At 37.3% G+C, this 21,930-nt stretch overlaps 2 protein-coding genes across 2 annotated transcripts; both read right to left on the bottom strand.

Moving 5' to 3' along the window:
- Window positions 1–597: 597 nt before the first annotated feature.
- Window positions 598–17,058, bottom strand: TwdlV (TweedleV). The gene is made up of 3 exons (XM_017155490.2): window positions 16,917–17,058; window positions 1,501–1,871; window positions 598–1,440 (listed from the first exon to the last, which is right to left on the bottom strand). Exons 2-3 carry the CDS (start codon window positions 1,513–1,515, stop codon window positions 685–687), a joined length of 771 nt encoding a protein of 256 aa, XP_017010979.1. The 5' UTR covers window positions 1,516–1,871; window positions 16,917–17,058; the 3' UTR covers window positions 598–684.
- LOC108066804 (stomatin-4) lies at window positions 6,689–17,050 on the bottom strand. The gene is made up of 3 exons (XM_017155489.3): window positions 16,917–17,050; window positions 7,135–7,651; window positions 6,689–7,077 (listed from the first exon to the last, which is right to left on the bottom strand). The coding sequence occupies exons 1-3, from the start codon at window positions 17,023–17,025 to the stop codon at window positions 6,813–6,815; spliced, it is 891 nt and encodes a 296-aa protein (XP_017010978.1). The 5' UTR covers window positions 17,026–17,050; the 3' UTR covers window positions 6,689–6,812.
- Window positions 17,059–21,930: the final 4,872 nt, after the last annotated feature.

Genomic DNA, 21,930 nt, shown 5'->3' with positions numbered 1-21,930 from the left:
TATAAAAAATATCATTTTGATGACAAAAATTGATATAAAAAATATCATTTTGATGACCAAAAAGTTCAAATGTTATTTTAAACACTAATCTTTCTTAAGATTGAATTGATATTTAAAAATATCAACTTGATATTCTCGAAAATATCAACTTGATATGTTCGAAATATCAATCTTGCATTTATTAATATCGGCCCAAATTTGATATGAAATAATGTTAACTTGAGTGCAATTTCATATCAATTTTTTTTTCTGTGTAGGGGCTCGAGATTTGTGGGGAGTTTTAAGACTTCTCACAACCTAACATGTATGTGTCCATTTATTGCATCTTAAATTTTCGTTCTCATAAAATTCGACCTAAACAATAGGGCAATTTTTGGAAAACGAACCCTAAAAAAAATTGTCTATTGCGATTTTTCTTATATTTAGGGCTGACAAATTAAAAATGTTAAAAAATTTTATGAGTGTAGCCAAGTCGATCTAGCCATGTCCGTCGTATTTTCGTGAACACATTTCAGAAGAATATTTAATTTTTGTAATCGTAAACTGAATTATAAATATTTGAAGTATAAAAGAATCAAGGAATTAGATAGCATGAGGTTAAGTTCAACAGCAGTATAAGTTTATTATTAACAACAATTTTCACAGAGGATTGTGAAGTTATTTTTGGGGAATAATGCTCAATAGTTAAAAATTGGGTGGCAGGTATGCGTTGCCCGTGTGCGATCCGGCGGATCCGGTGGAGATGATCTGGGCTGCTCCAGTACCGCCCACAGCGGATCCCGCATCGACGTGCCCGTCGCTGCCTCCAAGTGCTCCAATCACGGAGGTAACGGGGGCTACTCCCTCATCGGTCAGCTGGCTGCTGCCACCCAGGGCATCGTACTGGGCCTGGATCTGCTGCTGGGCGTGGGCGGCCTCCTCGTTGGTCTTGTACTTAATGAAGAAGACCTCCGGCTTACTGGTGGAGCTGGCCTGCTCCACAACTTCAGCGTTCAAATCGCTTTCGCCCTTCTTGCTCAGCACGTAGATGACGGTCTTCTCCTCGTTGGCGGCGGGACTGATCTTGATGGTCTTCCTATTGTTGCGCTGGGGCGACTTGATGAACACCACGTTGTAGTTGCGCTTGGGGACGCCGACGGTGATGTGACGCTCCTTGTAGTCCTCGGCCTCCTCCGGGGCGGAGTGGATAAAGAAGCGCTTGGAGACGATGGCTTGCTGCTGCTGCACCTGCTGGGCCTGTTGCACCTGATGCTGATGGTGGTGGGTCTGCACGGCTGGTTGCTGGTAGATGGCTTGCGGCTGCACCGGGGCAGCCTGAGCGGCTCCCTGGAAAAAGGAGGCGCCCCCACTAGTCGTGCTGATGCCACCGAAGCCGGACGGGCCAGGATTGTAGTTGTAGCCCTGGGGCGCGGCCAGCGCGACGGCGGAAAGACACAGGACCTAATGAGCAATAAGAAAGGATTAGTCCGGTAATTAGTCGACGTCGCTTTTCTGCCTTACAATAAATCCACGCATTTCTGGGCTAGGTTGAGCGGTTGTGGTGGGGCTGGGAGCACTTGAGGTTCGACTTCCTTAGTGGTTCGTAGTGAACTGCATGACTTCTTGGTTGTTCGTGCGGCTTTTATACGTAACTCCCATTTCCAATTTCGATGCCGGCACTCGAAAGTTAATGGGTGAAGTTCAACAAAGATCCGTAGAGCCATGGAAAGAGTCATGGTCCGCATCCAAAGCTGCCAAAAAGAGCGCGCAGCCTCCATTTGTTGCATGTTCATTGTATTTGTTTTAGTTCGCTTCGTCTTCTGCTCTTCTTCGCCATTCACCTTCGAGCCCCTTCGCATCCCTCATTAAATGGCGAGACTTGCTTGTAGTTGCTGGCAATACATGGTCAATTAGCGTGGTTCCCCCAGTAAAGTCTTTGTTGTGGCGCTTAATTGTTAGCCCCGATTCATCTATACACCGATCCACCGACCCCCGATGCGGTCATTACGTTGGGAGTTTGCGTTTGCCTTTTAGCCAGTAACCACCGCTGCACAGTGCGTCGATTAAGTGGTATTAAAAGTGTAATTGCACAAGTATTTAATCAATACTAGTTTATCACGTAGCTAGGAATCCTAGCCCTCCCCCGCGATGAGTATTCCCAAGCCCTAGCCCCACAGCAGCAACTCGTGGCGCAGCCTCATGCCCAAAGAAGTTCAAAACCTCCATTCAAAACCACCGCTGATGCGCGTTGTCAAGCTTAATTAATGGCCCGCCGAGCGTAGTATTTGCCCGCATCTTTCAAACCGATCGTTTCTTCACCGGCTGCAACGAAATTCATTTATCATGTCTAGCGGTCAGCCTTAACTTTCTTGGAGATAAATACCCCTTTGATTATGTTTTCAAAGCGATTTGTTCACATTTCTGCACTGGGGTCTTCGCATAGCTAAGTGTGCTATCCCCCTTGAACACTTGCCGTTGATGTAATGAGCCGTTTACATGAATGAACTGAGTCGGATCCCCCAGCACGACCCTCTGTTTTTGAGATACCCTAATAAACATCCCATGTCCAGTCTTCTTTTACGCATTTCAGCAGAAGTAAAAATCGATTTCAAAGCTGTTTGTGCAACAGCAAGCAAGTTCTGAGAAATACATTGGTGGTATTCAATCCCATTGCAAAAGTGTAAAATTTGTAAGTTTGCCAGACAAAAATTGTGAAAGACCTTTTGTCAAAAATCTCTGCAAGATATTGACGTACAAGAAAAGGCTAACTTATTTTTATATTGATTGAAAATTACACAGGCCGACAGTGTTTTTGGTGCAGCCCTATGGGCATTAAATTGTGTTAATATAGATAGTTATAAGCATAACTGCACACTTAGTTTTCGAGTTTAACGGGTTGTATTTGTGCAACCGCGATTTTAAAAAAAGTAGCAACATTTAATTTTTATACCCTTGCAGAGGGTATTATGATTTCAGTCAGAAGTTTGCAACGCAGTGAAGGAGACGTTTCCGACCCCATAAAGTATACATATTCTTGATCAGCATCACAAGACGAGTCGATCTAGCCATGTCCGTCTGTCCGTCCGTCTGTCCGTCTGTCTGTTTCTACGCAAACTAGTCTCTCAGTTTTTGAGCTATCAGGACGAAACTTTCGCAAAAGTCTTCTTTCTATTGCAGGTAGTATATATGTCGGAACCGACCGGATCGGACAACTATATCTTATAGCTCCCATAGGAAGGATCGGAAAAGAAAACGTTAAAAAAATTCTAGCTTCGGTGTTTTTTGAAATATTACCTTCTACTTTTGGGGATGTTATTTTTTAAATATTTCTGAATTTCGAATTAAATATTTAAAAAATCGGACTACTATATCATATAGCTGCCATAGGAACGATCGGAAAATTAATGGAAAAGTAATAGGAAATAAATTCTAGCTTCTTTGGTTTTTATTGTATTATCTTCTTTTTAAATATTTCCGAATTTCAATTTTAATTTGATCAAAATGATTGAGAAATATTAGAAAATTGAACATTTTTGCGATTTGTTAATTAATAGGAATGATCTGCAAGGGTATATAAGCTTCGGCTGGCCGAAGCTAGCTTCCTTTCTTGTTTGATTTAAGATATCTTTGAGGGTTTGTGCTCAGTTGTAATAAAACCTGTGCCAAAAAATTGCTTAGCTGTTCTTCTACATTATTGCATTTAAGGTTCCATCATAATTTGAGTCAATCAAAGCCTACACACAAAAAATTTGCTTGGTAAAATTGACTAATGAAGATAGTTAAGTAACTATAAAAAAAAAAAGTACTTTAACAATAAAAATAGTCGTCCGAGCATTTGCTTTTGGTTTGGGTAACGTAACTTCTTTAGTGTAAAAGTATGCAACAGTAATTTTACAAATGCCTCTTTTATAATTCCCAACTGGGTCTAGCCCTTCATGAACCAAGCCCAAGTCAGATTCTGAGTCATTAAGACTTATGGTAATAGTCTAGAAGACGGGCCTGTGCCCCAAAAACCGCGAAAAAATTACCCTCGATGGACCGCGATTTCTTAGGAATTTACGTGCAGAAGATTATCGGCGGAAATGCATGTTTCTCTTGTAATTGCATTTCAAAGTGGAATGTTTCCCTATAAAAACAACGTAGCATTTTCTAGGATTTTTAGGTGTTTAGTGACATTTTACTATAAACAAGAGAGAACGCTATAGTCGAGTGCCTCGACTATTAGATACCCGTGAAAAACGTATACGAGCAAAAAGAGACAAAATGCGCGCCCCATTTCAAATAATTTAAAATTTGCATTAACATAATGTGAATTAGAGTGACCACAGAAAAAAAGCCAGATATTTTCCAATGCCATTTCCTAGATGGCGCTAGTGTATATTGTATTGCGCCATCTACCGCCAGATATTGGTACTACTGGTCATGAAAGGCGGAAGTGTAGGCGATGGCCAGGTTTAAGCGTTTATTGGGTTTGTGGGCGTTAGAGTGGGCGTGGCAATTTTTGACTTGGCCAATCGATAGGTATTGACGAAGCGAATACATATCAGTTACTATTTTCATAATAGCTTCAAAACTGTGGGCGTTAGAGAGGGCGTGGCACCTTTTTGAAACAAACTTGCGCTGCGTAGGAGCTCCTAGAATCTGCATGCAAAATGCCAATCTTCTAGCTTTTATAGTTTCCGAGATTTCAGTGTTCATACGGACAGACAGACAGACAGACATGGCTGGATCGACTCGGCTAGTGATCCTGATCAAGAATATATATACTTTATGGGGTCGGAAACGCTTCCTTCTAGCTGTTACATACTTTTGCACGAATACAATATACCCTTTTACTCTACGAGTAACGGGTATAAAAACATATGGGCTTTTCGTTTGTTGTCAAAATAATAAAATTCGACAAAGATGTGAAATTGTTTTTATAGCAGGCCAGACCCCACAACAGCGAATTAAATATCATCGGTGGGCAGTGATACCTTAAGAACTGGAGTGACCATGGATGACCAAGACATACATATCCTTTAGGTGAATCTGAAGAAATCGCGGTCCAAGGATGATTATCTATTATAACCTTTTTCACGGTCCTAGCCGTTATAAAACCTTTAATTTTTATATTTTTAAACAAAATCGTAGAGAAGGCTACAACACAATTAGCAAAGACACAAACCCAAAGCAAAAACAAAATACACGTAACTATTTTAATAGTTACGTAAATATCTTTGTTGGTCAATTTTACCAAGCAAATTTTTTTGTGTGTACGCATATGTTGGTCATCCATAGTCATTCGAGTTCTTAAGGAATCACTGTCCACCGAGGATAGTTAATTCTTAAGATTCATTTTAAAATTGTATATGATAGTCATCCATGGTCGCTCCAGCTCTTAAAGAATCACGGTTGTGGGGTCTGGTTTCCTATAAAAAGAATTTCACATTTTTGTCGAGTTTTTTCGGACGCCTATTATTTTGACAGCAAACGGTTTTTTATAGCAAAATGTCACAAAACACCCCAAAACCCTAGAAAATGCTACTTTGTTTTTATAGCAAAACACGCCACTTTGAAATGCAATTACAAGAGAAACATGCATTTCCGCCGATAATCTTCTGCTCGTAAATTCCTAAGAAATCGCGGCCCATCGAGGGTAATTTTTTTTCGCGATTTTTGGGGCACAGGCCCCTCTTCTAGACTATTACCAGACTTATTTTCTGTCTTAAGTCTTGCATATACTTCCACACTAGCTGGAAGTCAAGTGCAACCCGCACCTTTATAAGAAGTAGGATAAGTCACTTTTGGAAAAGGTAATTGGACAACTACCTTTTTAATATAACCTATAAATTACTGTGAAATAACTATTAATAATTGTATATTTAGTATAAAAATAGTAAGTTAACTACAATTTCTAGTTTAGGCACATTCTACCCTTTTTTACAGTTGCATAACTATTTTTTATAGTAACACTTACGTTTACGAATTACGTAAGAGCAACAATTTACTTAGTAGAATTGATCATTTGTATGGTTGGGGCCTGTTGGACAATTAATACAGTTAATTTTACAAAGTTTTTTTTTTGTGTACAGACAGACAGACGGACAGACGGACGGACAGACGGACATGCCTAGTTCGACTCGGCTAGTGACCCTGATCAAGAATATATATACTTTATGGGGTCGGAAACGCTTCCTTCTTGCTGTTACATACTTTTGCACGAATGCAATATACCCTTTTACTCTAAGAGTAACGGGTATAATTATAAGGGGTTGTATTTTAAAGTTTTCATCCTACAAAATAAAACAAGCCGCACAAAAAAAAAAACTTAGTAAAATCAACTGTAATAATTGTCAAACAGGCCCCAACCAGCAAAATTGTCAATTCTACTAAGTAAATAGTCATTTCACAACAACAAAATACACACAATTAGCAAAAACACAACCCCAAAGCAAAAACAAAATACACGTAACTATTTTAATAGTTACGTAACTATCTTTGTTGGTCAATTTTACCAAGCAAAGTTTTTTGTCCGCGGATATGGGTAAAATCAAAATTAATTGAAACCGAGTAATGGGTGAACCCGCTTGGGCGATATTAAAACAGACTCGTCGAGTGGTGTCGAGTACGACACCTTCAGTGCGACACAATCTTCCGACTAAAACTTAAAAAAAACTTTAAGCAAGGCACTCTAGGAAATGTATATTGAATGCTAAACCTCCACTGAGTAACCTCTGCTTCCTGCTTATTTTTTAAGTTTTACCAAGTACAAGTGTTTTAAAATTGAGCATTGTTATATGTGTTTCTATAATAACACATTTGGCTGGCTGTTTTAAAACAATCGCTGCCAATCATTTCATGATTTTCCTTACAATATCAACGGGGAAAGGGAAGACATAGGATCTTGTGTCTTCGTTGCAGATAGAGTTCAGGGTCTGCAGGTATCGCAACTGCAAGGCAATGGGGTTGGTTTCCATAATGTCGGCGGCCTCCTTCAGCGCCTTTACTGCATCTCGTTCTCCCTGGGCAGCGGCCACCTTGGCCTTGGCCTCCCGCATCGCTTCCTGCTCTACAGCCAGGGCGCGCTTCAGTTGATCCGGCATAAAGATCTCCTTGCTAACGAATATTTGCATAACCAGTGAATGTTCCAGGGAAAGACCCGCAAATACTTACATCTCCACCCGTTCCACGCGTACTCCCCAAGGCTCTGTGGAGTTGTACAATATACCTTCGATCTGATTGGACAGGTACTCCTTCGACGAGAGCAAATCCATTAGCTTGTGGGTGCCGGCCACGTTCCGCAGAGTGGTCATGGCCAGCTTCTCGGTGGCTTCCTCTGCATCGTATACTTGCAGCATTGCATCAAAAGGGCTTTTGATACTGTAGTACACCACTCCGTCGATGCTTATCGTCACCATGTCGCGAGTAAGGATTTCCTGTCTGTCCAGATCAAATGATCTGGTGCGTATGTCGACGACAAAGACGTCGTCGATGCATGGCACCAGAAAGATGACGCCTGGCCCCCTTGGAGGTTTGGGACGCAGCCGTCCCAGACGTAGGATCACCGCTCGTTCATACTCTGACATAACCCTGAGGCAGCAGAATATGGACCAAGGCAATGCAAGGACTATTAGAATCATCGAAATAACAAACAAGGTTTTCTCTGCACACGACGGGGGAACATTTTCACCTATTTAAAAAAAAAGAGGAAACGAAAATAATGGATACTGAAATATCACAATGAAGGAATTGAGCTACATTTATGTATATATATATGTAGATGTATACATATGCGTTCTATATATCGAACGTTTTATTTTTTACTCAATATTTTAAAACTAAAAAAACCATTTTTAAAATTTTATTTAAAAACAAGAAAGGAAGCTTGCTTCGGCCAGCCGAAGCTTATATACCCTTGCAGATCATTCCTATTAAGGGCTAGTACTCAACCCAACAAAAAGTCGTCCAAAACAAAAACTTCATATGAAACAAAAATTTTTGACCTTGTTTTTATAAAGTTTGTTGTTTTGGACGACTTTTGGTTGGGTTGAGTACTAAGCCTAACTTGCAAATTGCAAATATATTTTAAATTGCGTATTGTTTTGACATTAATTTTTCTATCCTTACCTGTGGCAGCTATATAATATAGTCATCCGATTTTTGTTAAATTCCGAGATTCGAAATTCCGAAATATTAAAAAAAATCATATCCTAGAGTAGAAGAGAATACAATAAAAATCAACGGAGCTATAATTTGTTTCCAATTAATTTCCCATTAAATCGGTTCTATGGCAGCTATATGATATAGTCGTCCGATTTTGATCAAATTAAAATTGAAATTCGGAAATATTTAAAAAGAGTCATATCCTAGAGTAGAAGAGAATACAATAAAAACCAAGGAAGTTAGAATTTATTTCCTACTACTTTTCCATTAATTTTCCGATCGTTCCTATGGCAGCTACATGATATAGTCGCTCGATTTTTTAAATATTTAATTCGAAATTTAGAAATATTTAAAAAATAACGTATCCAAGAGTAGAAGGTAATATTTCAAAAAACACCGAAGCTAGAATTTTTTAACGATTTTTTTTCCGACCCTTTCTATGGGAGCTATAAGATATAGTTGTCCGATCCGGTCGGTTCCGACTTATATACTTCCTGCAATAGAAAGAAGACTTTTGGGAAAGTTTCAAGCCGATAGCTTAAAAACTGAGAGACTAGTTTGCGTAGAAACGGACGGACAGACGGACATGGCTAGATCGACTCGTCTAGTGCCCACCGATGATATTTAATTCGCTGTTGTGGGGTCTGGCCTGCTATAAAAACAATTTCACATCTTTGTCGAATTTTATTATTTTGACAACAAACGAAAAGCCCATATGTTTTTTATATTAAAATTATAGTAAAATGTCACAAAACACCTAAAAATCCTAGAAAATGCTACGTTGTTTTTATAGCAAAACACGCAACTTTGAAATGCAATTACAAGAGAAACATGCATTTCCGCCGATAATCTTCTTCACGTAATTTCCTAAGAAATAGCGGTCCATCAAGGGTATTTTTTTCGCGGTTTTTGGGGCACAGGTCCCTCCTCTGTTACCCAATTAACATATCACTATGGACGGCAGTCCATGGTGTGACGAAGGAAGCGCACAAGGAGAGTGTTGGAAGGCGACTACTATTATATAGCCGCAAAATTGAAAATCTGCTGTGATAGTCCGATCGTAATGAGTAATACACCAATCGAAGGGTATTGCAAAAACTTAAAGGATTGCATACCAAGACTTTAAGAAAATCAATTGGCTTGGTAGAGAGAACGGTGAAAGTGAAAAAGTGCAAATTTGGAAATTGGAGCTGTTGGGGCCGGTGGGGATAAATGCCCCCTCGCAATGTTTTAGTTGTTTTCCTATTGAAAATACCCGTCGATAAAATATGATCAAATGCGACGCTCCGTTCAAAAGTTATAACCAAAAGAATATTTTCTTTTTCTTCCCAAAATGAAAATTTAATTCGGTTTGTCAGTTTGTGTGTCTGTCCCAAAACGTTGGTTTAAAGTCCTGCAAATTTTATATGGTGTTAAACAGCTTGATATAAGAAACATTAGTTCTGTTTTGGAAAAACTCGCTAGTTTAGCGGAAAAACAAGTACTGTTTTGAACTATTTTTTATTTTTCTCAAAAACGGCTCTTACGATTTTCTTTAAAACTTTAATCTATATAGCCCAGATTCCTTAAATTTTGGTATATAACACAATATTGTAAAAACTCTCGTTTAAAAGTTATTAAGAAACGAAAATAGCCAGTTTTGTCAGCTCAGAACAACTATCGCTGCCTTAGTATTGAATTTTGCGGGAGCGTATCCAAGCTGTATTTTAGGGTCATGGAATAATTTAGATTGTTTTAAGCAGTTTCATATACAAAGCTTTAGTTTTACGACTTTTGAAAAAAACCCGCTACTTTAGCGGGAAAAAAGCTACAAATAGCCTTATTTTGGGAGTTCGTAACAGTCATGTCCTATACCTTTTTTTAAAAGGTTGTTTGATCCCAAGCGTGGCTTGTGGATCAATATAAGTTTGTATACGAGTCCTCTTCCCGGAGGGCAGAAAGGATGACCGCGGAGTTATAAGATGTGTTGATAACTGATTTATTGTGAATTTGGTACTAGCTTATATACTAGACTCCTGCATGAATCTATTCAAATTGAATTATACATACTGTACAGTATTAACTGTACTCAACATTTACTGTAAAGTCTACTAAGTGTGTAGTGCACAGTGTCAGGCAAACTGAAATGAGTACACCTTTTTTGAGTACACCTTAAAAATGAATGCTACGATCATTCATCGATTTTCATGCTGTACACCTCATAAAAAAGGTGTTCAGTAAAAATTCCATATGAACAGTAGTGTGCTTACTGTCATGTACAACAATAATATTGAAACTGTATGAAAATAATTTCGTAAGCATGGAAATGGAAACCGTAAGAATATTTATCAAATTTTGTAAGATTGATGGTTAATTTTTGTATTTGTGGTACATTTAGCTGGAATTGTCTAAGACCGAGATGGCAAATATAAAATGTAAAATAATTAGTGGAGAATACACCGTGACCAATAAACGAGGAAGCAGCAAGGTATGGAACACCTTTGGGAAAATTGATGACCATAACGGACAAGAGTTAAAAAGTGTTGTGTGCTGCAGAACTTGCAAAAATGTTTATCGATTTAAAAAAAGTACTTCAAACCTTGTAAAACATAAGTGCTACATAATAGATAATACAAAGAGGACAGCTGGGCCAGAAGAAGTGGAAGTGGATTTGGCAACAAAACATTACGGAGTAAAAATTATAACGGAATGGACTTTAAAAAACGGACGATCTTTTAATATAATTGACGACTCAGGACTAAAAAAGTTAGCGCAGTTTCTCATTAAAGTCGGTGCCACCTTTGGGGAAAATGTAAATATTAATAAGTTATTGCCCCATCCAACCACTATCTCAAGAAACATATCGAAAATTTATTTCGACTACTTCACGGAGATAAAAAATGAAATTCTAAAAAATAAAACTCACGGCTATAGCATAACGACAGATATTTGGACTGACGACCATTTAAAAACGTCCTATTTATCGCTTACCATTAATTTTATCAAAGAAGGGAGTTTAGTTAATCGATTATTGGCAATAAAATCAATGAAGGGTGAATCTTGTACCGGTAAGTAAAAACACAGCAACAAATTTGCTTTAACAAAGAATATCCATAGGCATAAGAATAAAACGAAAAATTTCCAAAATTTTGAACGAATTTCAATGTGACCTGGAACTAGACGAACCTATCATAGTTACAGATCGAGGTTCTAACATGATATCGGCATTTCGTGGACTACCACATATATTTTGCATCAACCATTTGTTGCATAATATAATTGAAAAAACAATAAAGGAAGTTCCAGAACTAGAAGAATTGGTTAAACGATGCAGTAAGCTCGTAAAATACTTTAAAAAATCTGGAATGAATTCAAGCTTGGACATTTCCCTTAAAAGTTTTTGCCCAACACGGTGGAACACCGTATATTACCTGATTAAGTCGATAGAAACAAACTGGATTCAAATTCTAAATATTTTAAATGACAAAAACCAAATGGAAAAGGTAGCGGAAATAAGTTTGAGCAACTTAAGGGAACTTATAAAATTACTGTCTCATTTTGAAATGGCATCCAAAAAATTAGAAGCTACGAAGGAACCAACATTGCATTTGGTTATTCTACATATCAATCATTTACGAAAAATTTGCAGTTTAGACACAGATGATCCGGAAATTATTCAAAATACCAAATTTAAGTTACTTAATCTTATTCAAAATGTAGTTCTCCAAAATTTAACAAAGTTTCATAGAATGGCTTTATTTCTAAACCCGCAAACCAACAAATTGTCCCAGTTTTCCGAAGAGGAAAAAGAGGAAACAATTGGCGACATAAAAACCATTATGAATTTGTATGCTTCTGATTCTTTGGAAAACCATATCCCTTCACCCGACCATGAGATCGATGCCATATTTTCGGACTATTTCTCAACCAACGAGGACCGCAATATTTTGGAAAAAATTAATAATGAAATATACTTATACGGAAATGTACGCGTTGGATTCAACTCCACATTTGACATCCTTCAATGGTGGGCCACTTCAAAGGATCAGTTCCCACTGCTTTTTAAAACAAGCTGCAAAATCTTTGCGGCTTCTGCAAGCAGAGCAGCGTCGGAAAGAGCGTTTTCCATTGCAAAAAATTTAATTTCGGACAAACGTTGCAAAATTGGTACTAATGAAGACATGGTTAATCAAATTATGTTCTTAAACTACAATATTGACACAATAAACATAAATGTAGACACCGACACAGACAATAAAGATGAATGAAAAATAAATTAATCAATTAACCAATTTCAAGCACCATGGCCAATACTAATTTTTAAATTGTCATATCTTTATCAATTATAATCGAAAAATGGAACACCGAATTTATCAGCTTATATGTGAAAACGTGGTTGTCCCATATGGTCTATTGTTTCTGATAAAAGTGTGGCTTAGAGGTAAAGAAAGTTAAAGAATTCAGGATTGTAGAATAAAAATCAATTTATAACTTTTTGAATCCAAATTATCAAAAAAAAATTTTAATATCATTCAGTGTACACTTGGAATACTGTACAGCAATAATACTGTACTCACAAAAAGGTGTACAGTAAAATTGTGAGTGAGAACACCATTCACACAAATATAAAAATCATAGCATTCTACAACATTCACAAAAAAGGTGTACAACAAAACATGTACACCTTTTTGGGGAAAATGATTCAAAAGGCCTTATGAATGTATTCATGCAGGAGTCTATTATATACTACTTGGATAACACGGAAGTTTAGTGTAAAGAATAGTGGAATTGGTTGTATTCTGGAGTAGGTCAGAATGCTTTGATTATGGTAGCAGTTTGCATAGTTGGGTCGGTTGACTCTGCAGAAAGTGCTGACTGCTTGGCGGGTCAGTGAGACATCGAGTCAACCGTTGACATTGACTATGTAGAATATGCTGATCAGCAAATAGTATCTGCCGTGGGTGTAACTGGACGCCTGATACTGTTACCAATAATACTACTGCTAGAGTTGTTGGTTGTTGATCATGTTGAGCAGCATAGAGTACGAACGTTGGTCATGTTGAGCAACATTGATAACGAACATTCTCCCCCCCATTGAGGGGTACCCTCAATTAAAGCGTGATGTCGGTCACCTCTTGACCGATTTGTATAGTCCGCAGCTACCATCTCCATGAAAGTGTCGGATCCTTCCTTCTGCTGTCGAGATTCAAGCTTCTGATTAACGTCCTTCCTGTTTTCTTGTTGCTGATGAACGATCGCCCTTGCGACAAATATTATAGCATTGCCGTGGGGACTGAAGTTGTGACCTTGTAGAAATTGATCATTTGGACTGTCTAAAGTATGTGGAATTCCTGCAACAAACCTTAAATGTTTCTTAGGTAACTTTAGAAATATCATCAACAGTTCAGAATTTGTGTAGTTTCGAAGTTGATGAGAAGTTGAGCTGATTTTTCTAAGTAGTTCACTTGCTGGCTGGTTTTCCGCTAGCTGCAAGGACTTATTCGGTCTAATCGTTGGTCCTTGGTCGGTTGAGTCAGTTTCGATGGTTTTTACTTGGATACAAGTACCTTCAGGCTCAATTATGTCATGATTCACCAATACTAAGTTCGTTAAATGCATCCTTTCTTCATTATGAGAGTTCCTATTTATCCGTTCGCTATCTTTTGTTATTTCGACAGATTGGTTATTTGTACACAGCTCTTCGAGTTGGAGGTCATCCATCGGATTGTCATCCTTTTGTTCCTCAAAAACCGGATGAGGTCCTGCATGATCGTCTCCTCCTTCTTCTAAGCCCGGCTTTATTTTTGCATCACACGAGGTTTCTGTTTCGAGAAGACCTGTGATTACATTGCACAGGCTTGAGCTTCCGGTGGTTTTACAGTCGGAAATGGTTGAATCGGTTGCGAACATTGGCTGTCTTCTACTTGGTTGTTCATCCAATATTTCTAGCATGCAAGATCTTCGTTCCAAGAAACTAAGAACGCTTGGTAGAGTGGGCACTTCTGTGGGTGCGTCGGCAGCGTCCTCTAACGCTGCTAGTGTCTTGTGATCAAGCCTTTCTCGTATTAGGAATCCTAAAATTGGATCCCATGTCTGTGTGTCGATTTTTAGACTTTTAAGTGTGCTTAGAGATCTTTCGACAGTATCATGCAGCGCTCGGATTTGAGTAGCCGACCCATTGATAGGCTCGTGGTCAAAAATCTTTGCGAGTGCAGTGAAGATTAATATTTGCCCATTTTGGTATCTGGTCTTTAATCGTCGCCAGGTGTCTTCATATTCTCCTTGGGAGAATGCTGTATCTCTTAATATATTTCTTGCTTCCCCCTTAAGTGCACCTTGAAGCAGATGTAGCTTTTGTGCAGGAGGGTACGGTTGATTGTGAACTAGTTCCATGAAGAGGTCGTGGAATTGTGGCCATTGTAGGTATTCCCCAGCAAACTCAGGTAGGTTGACTGGTGGTTGGGATAACGTTAGCTTTAGTGGCGAGTCATCTTTGCGTAACAGCGTCGTCTCGTATTCTTTATAAAGTGACTGTACTTGACACAATTCTGTAGCGGCGATGTCTGAAGCGCCTGGTATTACTTCTATCACATCATGAGCCTGTCTCACCAATGCCCATTGCGCATCGATGTGGATGATTCCATTTCGGTACATCGTAATTGCAACAGCCGGATTGCCTTGCTTATTGATGCGTCCATCTCCTTTGGTGCTGGTGGTAGTGGTTTTGCGTCTTCTCGTGGTCGTGCCATTTCTCTAATCTCGGGGTCCAGATCACGAAACTGTTGCCACAGATCCTGTTTGACCTGGTTGCGGTGTTCCTTCTGGAGGACCTTGACGCGGTATGCCTTGTCGGGAGGACTTTTAGTGTTGTGCCTGAACTGGAGGACTTTTAGTAATGTGCCTGAACTGGAGGACTTTAGTGTTGTGCCTGAACTGGAGGACCTTTTGTAATGTGCCTAATCTGGAGGACTTTGGTGTTGTGCCTGAACTGGAGGACTTTTATTGAGGTGCCTGAACTGGAGGACCTTTAGTAATGTGCCTAATCTGGAGGACTTTTAGTGAGGTGCCTGAACTGGAGGACCTTTAGTAATGTGCCTAATCTGGAGGACTTTTAGTGAGGTGCCTGAACTGGAGGACTTTAGTTTAGCGTGGTTCAAAAGAATCAGTTAATGATTCCTTGTAAGTGTGATCCTTGGTTATGCAAGGATCACGTCGGGGTCACCAATGTTTGATCCCAAGCGTGGCTTGTGGATCAATATAAGTTTGTATACGAGTCCTCTTCCCGGAGGGCAGAAAGGAAGACCGCGGAGTTATAAGATGTGTTGATAACTGATTTATTGTGAATTTGGTACTAGCTTATATACTACTTGGATAACACGGAAGTTTAGTGTAAAGAATAGTGGAATTGGTTGTATTCTGGAGTAGGTCAGAATGCTTTGATTATGGTAGCAGTTTGCATAGTTGGGTCGGTTGACTCTGCAGAAAGTGCTGACTGCTTGGCGGGTCAGTGAGACATCGAGTCAACCGTTGACATCGACTATGTAGAATATGCTGATCAGCAAATATTATCTGCCGTGGGGGTAACTGTACGCCTGATACTGTTACCAATAATACCACTGCTAAAGTTGTTGGTCGTTGATTATGTTGAGCAACATAGAGTACGAACGTTGGTCATGTTGAGAAACATTGATAACGAACAAAAGGTATTTTGAAATACTTAAACCCCTTTTTAACTTAATTCGTTTCAATACAATAGTTTAAAAATTATGGTTGAACAATTTAAATTTAAATGTATATAGCTCCTATGAGAGCAAAAGTAAACAAACAAAAACTTCTGATTTCAAATTAAAACACCTCTTAACGAGGTAAAAAAAACTAGTGACGATCGCACCTTCAACATACAAAAGTTCTGATATCAACATTTGTGACGAAAAATTATTACACTCGTCATTCAATATTTGTTTTTATTTGATACTGTATAGCCCTTAAAGTAATGTGTAAGTTAGAAAGGAAGTTCTACGGATTGAGAATTTTTTTTCGCAATTCCATAATTTTTCAGTACTAAATTTGAGAAAGAGCATAACTCATTTTTAAAATACTATACAAGTAATTTTCAAAAATGAGTACAGTTTGTACTCACACAGTACAGTTTTTATTCATTTTGTGGAAAAATTTACTAAATAAATAGAAAATGTACTTAATTTGAGTAAAAAAGTTTTGACAAATTTGTACTGATAGTTAGTATTTTGTACTCAGAATGAGTAATTTTGTTCATTCTTAATTTTCAAGAACAAAAATACTCATTTTGAATACAAATTACTTAAATAATTCTCTCAGTGTATAAGAAAATTATCCTACATTATATGTTATAGTTGCCCAATCAGACTCGTAGAATTGACAATTTTTTGCTGTTGGGGACTGTTTGACAATTTTTTACCATTTTTTTTTTGTGTGTAATCAAAGCAAAATCTTTCTTCCACTTTTACAAAACCTTTTAAAATAAAGGCGCTAGACAGACCCCAGCGTTTTAAGCGATTGTGGACGCTAGATTGAGGGCAGACGGATTTGATCGACTCAGCTAGTGATCCTGATCAAGAATATAAATACGTTATGCGGTAGGAAACGAATATTTCTACCAGCTACATTTTTTTCCCGAAAAAACAAAGATGGAAAAGATTTCTGAGAATTCCCCGAATATAAACTTTTACTCAACGAGTAACGTGTATAAAAGCTTATAATGGTTACGGTCTCTGCAAATAAGAGCCGTGTCTGTAGTCTTTAGGAGTAAAGTAGCTCGGATAAGAAAAGCTTACTTGTTTTTACATTCCGCTGTGGCAAAATTGATTCATCGTGGAATACGTTTACCGAGGAGCTTTGAGCCAGCAACGCAGGATCAGGTGTCGTCGGACTGTTGTTGTTCATTACAGTGGATTTAGCCGGTAGTTTAAGGTGACAGTGTATTCGACTCTGTGAACAATATACAAAACTTTTAGCTACAGTTTTGACATGTTATGCTCAATTTACAATGCTTAAATGCGTATTGTTCTAGATTTTGATTTCTTCTTTTAGCTAAGTGTTTTGTGACACAAAGCACGACTTTTATTTAGGTATCCCTAAAAGGGAATGATGATGATGAATTTGTAGATGACAACTGATGATGCCTTTTCGTTTCACACTTCATATGACTCTTGCCCGTGCTTACACTACTTTAAGCAGGACTTCCACAGAGAAATTTGTTCGACAAACATTTTTGATTTTCTTAAATTAAAAATGTCGCGAATACTCGAGCTGACAGACTTCAGCCGTCAAACCCGGACAAAATATCTGTTGGCCTGTGTTATTAACACCCATATAGTCATGGAAAGTTATAAGCAGCCACAAAATTAGAAAAAACAACAAAGGAAGCTAGCTTCGGCCAGCCGAAGCTTATATACCCTTGCAGATCATTTCTATTAATAAACAAATCGCAAAAATGTTCAATTTTCTATTATTTCTCATTAATTTTCTGATCGTTCTTATGGATGCTATATGATATAGTAGTTCAATTTTGATAAAATTAAAACCGAAATTCGGTAATATTTAAAAAGAGTCATATCCTAGAGTAGGAGAGAATACAATAAAACCAAAGAAGCTAGAATTTATTTCCTATTACTTTTCCATTAATTTTCCGATCGTTCCTATGGCAGCTATATGATATAGTAGTCCGATTTTTTAAATATTTAATTCGAAATTCAGAAATATTTAAAAAATAACATCCCCAAAAGTAGAAGGTAATATTTCAAAAAACACCGAATCTAGAATTTTTTTAACGTTTTCTTTTCCGATCCTTCCTATGGGAGCTATAAGATATAGTTGTCCGATCCTGTCGGTTCCGACATATATACTACCTGCAATAGAAGAAGACTTTTGGGAAAGTTTCATCCCGATAGCTTAAAAACTGAGAGACTAGTTTGCTTAGAAACGGACAGACAGACGGACGGACAGACGGACATGGCTAGATCGACTCGTCTAGTGATGCTGATCAAGAATATATATACTTTATGGGGTCGGAAACGTATCCTTCACTGCGTTACAAACTTCTGACTGAAATATAAAGATATTTTAAAATGTCCTTTTAAAATTATATTTTATAACAAACATTTTGTGAAAGATTTTTAGCCAAACAACTATTAAAACGTATTATTTAAAATACCTACGTAAATACGAAGTTTTTACAAATTTAAGAATAGTTCTACAAGGCATTAATTACACTATGCAGCATCAAAAATTTACCTCGATGGATGCTATATTTTTGGATTTGTTATGAATTCCGAAGTTAAACTGCGTTTTCCAAAATGTTCCCCGACGCAAGGATTCTTAGGAAAAGGACCTCAAAGATCGAAAAATGCTTAAATTGGTCCACTTTCCGGAGCTCTCAGAGGCAAACGGATTCATGGTTTGATTCGATGTTAAAGATACACTCTTTATCTTTTGAACCCCATACTTAGAATAATTTTAGGATTTTTATTAAGGGAGAAACCAAATTTAGAAAACATAGTCAAAAAACATAAAAGATTACAGCTGCGGTCAAAATAGTAGTAGTATTGCCGCCCTGTGTTTTTAAAGGTTTGTTGTTTTAATTTTTTTTATCCTGGTAATATTGTATTTATTATATTTGTACTATTAGTCTTATTGGATAAGAAAAGTGACAACAACAAACCTTTAAAAACACAGGGCGGCAATACTAGAATAGAATAGCAATAATTAGAATTCGAAATTCCAACGGAGCTGACTCCTACAGCGTTTGGCATGAACCATACTTTTTTAACTTTCAAAAGTTGTGGGGTAATGTGACGAACGATTTGTTTTTTAATGTAACTTTCCCATAAATCAATATTTTTTAAAAGTGTAAGAGCAGAAAGTTGCTCACAAACCATATTTCTGTAAAAGTACGATTCAAAATTCCATCAGGGTTAAATCCTACAGCGTTTTGCGTGAACCATCCTTTCCAACTGACGACACAACTAAAATCAATACAAAACAAGAGGGAACGTTATAGTCGGATGCCCCGACTATCAGATACCCGTTACTCAGGTAAAGGGAGTGCGAGGGAGATGGAGATAGAGATAGAAAACGTAGATCACGCATAACTTTTTAACGAATGGTCCGATTTGAAAAATTTCTTCTACATTTCGATAGGTATTGATAAACACAATAAAACTGCATTTTTACTTTTCCAAAATATTAAAATTTTTAAAATCGTATATAAGTGATTGTGGGCGTTAGAGGGGGCGTGGCACCATTTTGAAACAAACTTGCGCTGCGTAGGAACTCCTAAAATCTGCATGCAAAATGCCAATCTTCTAGCTTTTATAGTTTCTGAGATCTCAGCGTTCATACAGACAGACAGACGGACAGACGGACAGACAGACGGATTCGTCACGATACCCCCACACGTTATATTTGGAGCAAAAACGGTGTCACTCTCAAACGGCGAAAACAAAAAAAAACGCCAAGTACCAAAAACTGTTGATTAATTTATTTATTAAGATCAAAAAACACATTTTTCATCTTTGTCGAGCTTCTGCGCTCCATTACTTATCCAATCATATTGACCTGTATGGCAAATTTAAGCTCTGATCTATTGACTTTAAAATGAAACGAAAACTGGCCCATTTCGGTGGCCATGAGCCGGGATATAGGAAGAAATTCGAAACAAGTCAGAAACAAGTCAGAAACTATAAAAAATCTTAACAAAAAAAAGTGCCATCGAAAAATAAATTAGTGGTATTTTCGTGATCTAGGGGTCCAGCACTAACATAATTTGCAATCAATTGCTGTGGAGCACTCCAGAAATATTATTTTGTAAACTAGTGTAGTTAGTGCACCACCTTTTTTAGAAAAAATGACCACACGAACAAATTACGGGACTTCTTAATAATATTACTGTAAAAACATTGTCGACTCGATAAGAGAAGACGACTACATTTATTTGGTATTTTTATCCTGACGTCATATGTGAGATTCGACAAGTTCGTCACATTACCCTACTCGTCACATTTCCCTACACTCAAAAAAAAATCGACTAAAATCGCCCTTGGTTTTAGAAAATCGCATACGAATTTGCTTTACTGGCGATTTTGTATATATTAAAGAATGTAGGTTTTTAAAATCAAAGGTTTTTTTTTCTAAAAATAAAAAAAAAAAGACTGCAATTTAGAACTTTTTTGCTAGAAAGTAAAAAATTATTTCTTAGAATTTAGAAATAAGGGTTTTCTAAAAAATAGAAATACGGTTTTTTTTAAATATAGACAAATATTTTTTAAATAACAAAAAAAATTTCTCAAATTTAGAAAATACAAAAATCTATTTTCGGGCTTCGGAATTATACCCGGTTGTTTCTGTGCCGCCACCGCCTTTGTGTTGTTTTTTTTTTCGTTCTTGTTTGTCACCTTACTTGAATTTCCTTTAATTGAGCACTTGGGTGGTTTCAAATTGGAACTGTAATAATATCTGAAATGAGTGTAAAAATTACAAATTATAAATATAAAAACCCAATAACTAACTTACTATTTTGAGAAAAACACATCTTGGTCGCCGCACCCGAGAATCGAACCGCTAACCGCTCGCCTCATAATATATGTATTTATTATGGTTCAATAGTAACAGTAATTGAATGTTTTAAATTTGAAAAACTTAAACATCATTTTTATCAAAATATAAATATTCATGAGCTAAAAAAAAAATGCAATACATTTTTTTTATTAATAGGTAAATATTAGTGTTAAAAAAAAACAAAAAGACACCATGAGTTTTTCGTCTCGACGTGAGATTGAACTCACACTTGCAGCCGCAAGCTTGAATAACGTATGCATGCACGCACGCGTAAGACCCCTAGGCTACCAATCCCGGAAATTTTCTTCGATTAATAGCGATTTTTTCTTGAGCTAAAAAAATTTTTTCTAAAAAGTGTATAAGAAGGAAAATTGATCAAATACGGTTAAATTATTTATTTTTTTCTTTTTCTTAAAATCACACATTTTTTTCTAAATGTTGGAAAAATCTTTAAATTTTTTTTTGTTTTTTGAAAAACAATATTTCTATTATGTGGAAATACTTATAATTTTAATGGCAATTTTTTTTTATTTTTAGAAAAGTTTAGTCTTTTTATACTCTGGCAGAGGGTATTATGATTTCAGTCAGAAGTTTGCAACGCAGTGAAGGAGACGTTTCCGACCCCATAAAGTATATATATTCTTGATCAGCATCACTAGACGAGTCGATCTAGCCATGTCCGTCTGTTTCTACGCAAACTAGTCTCTCAGTTTTTGAGCTGTCGGAATGAAACTTTCCAGAAAGTCTTCTTTCTATTGCAGGTAGTATATATGTCGAAACCGACCGGATCGGACAACTATATCTTATAGCTCCCATAGGAAAGATCGAAAAAAAAAAGTTTAAACAAATTCTAGCTTCGGTGTTTTTTTAAATATTACCTTCTACTCTTGGGAATATACTTTTTTATATATTTATAATATTTAAACAAGAGAGAACGCTATAGTCGAGTGCCTCGACTATTAGATACCCGTTACTCAGCTAAACAACTTAATAGAAATATGCCTTCTTATATGTTTTTCGCCGCTCGATTTTTACATAGGGATCTCTTTCGAGAAGAGGCTTTCTAGAACTTTCAATTCTGCCTAGCACATCTTCCGTCTCTCTCTAGCGCAGGTGAATGCACTTGTGAGCAAAAAGAGACAAAATGCGCGCCCCATTTCAAATAATTTAAAATTTGCATTAACATAAAGTGAATTACAATGACCACAGAAAAAAGGCAGATTTTTTCCAATG

The sequence above is a fragment of the Drosophila takahashii genome, chromosome 3R (genome assembly GCF_030179915.1).
Source record: "Drosophila takahashii strain IR98-3 E-12201 chromosome 3R, DtakHiC1v2, whole genome shotgun sequence".
Lineage (NCBI taxonomy): Eukaryota > Metazoa > Arthropoda > Insecta > Diptera > Drosophilidae > Drosophila > Drosophila takahashii.
The sequence above is the reverse complement of the archived record's forward strand: the minus strand, read 5'-3'. Positions and strand labels throughout refer to the sequence as shown.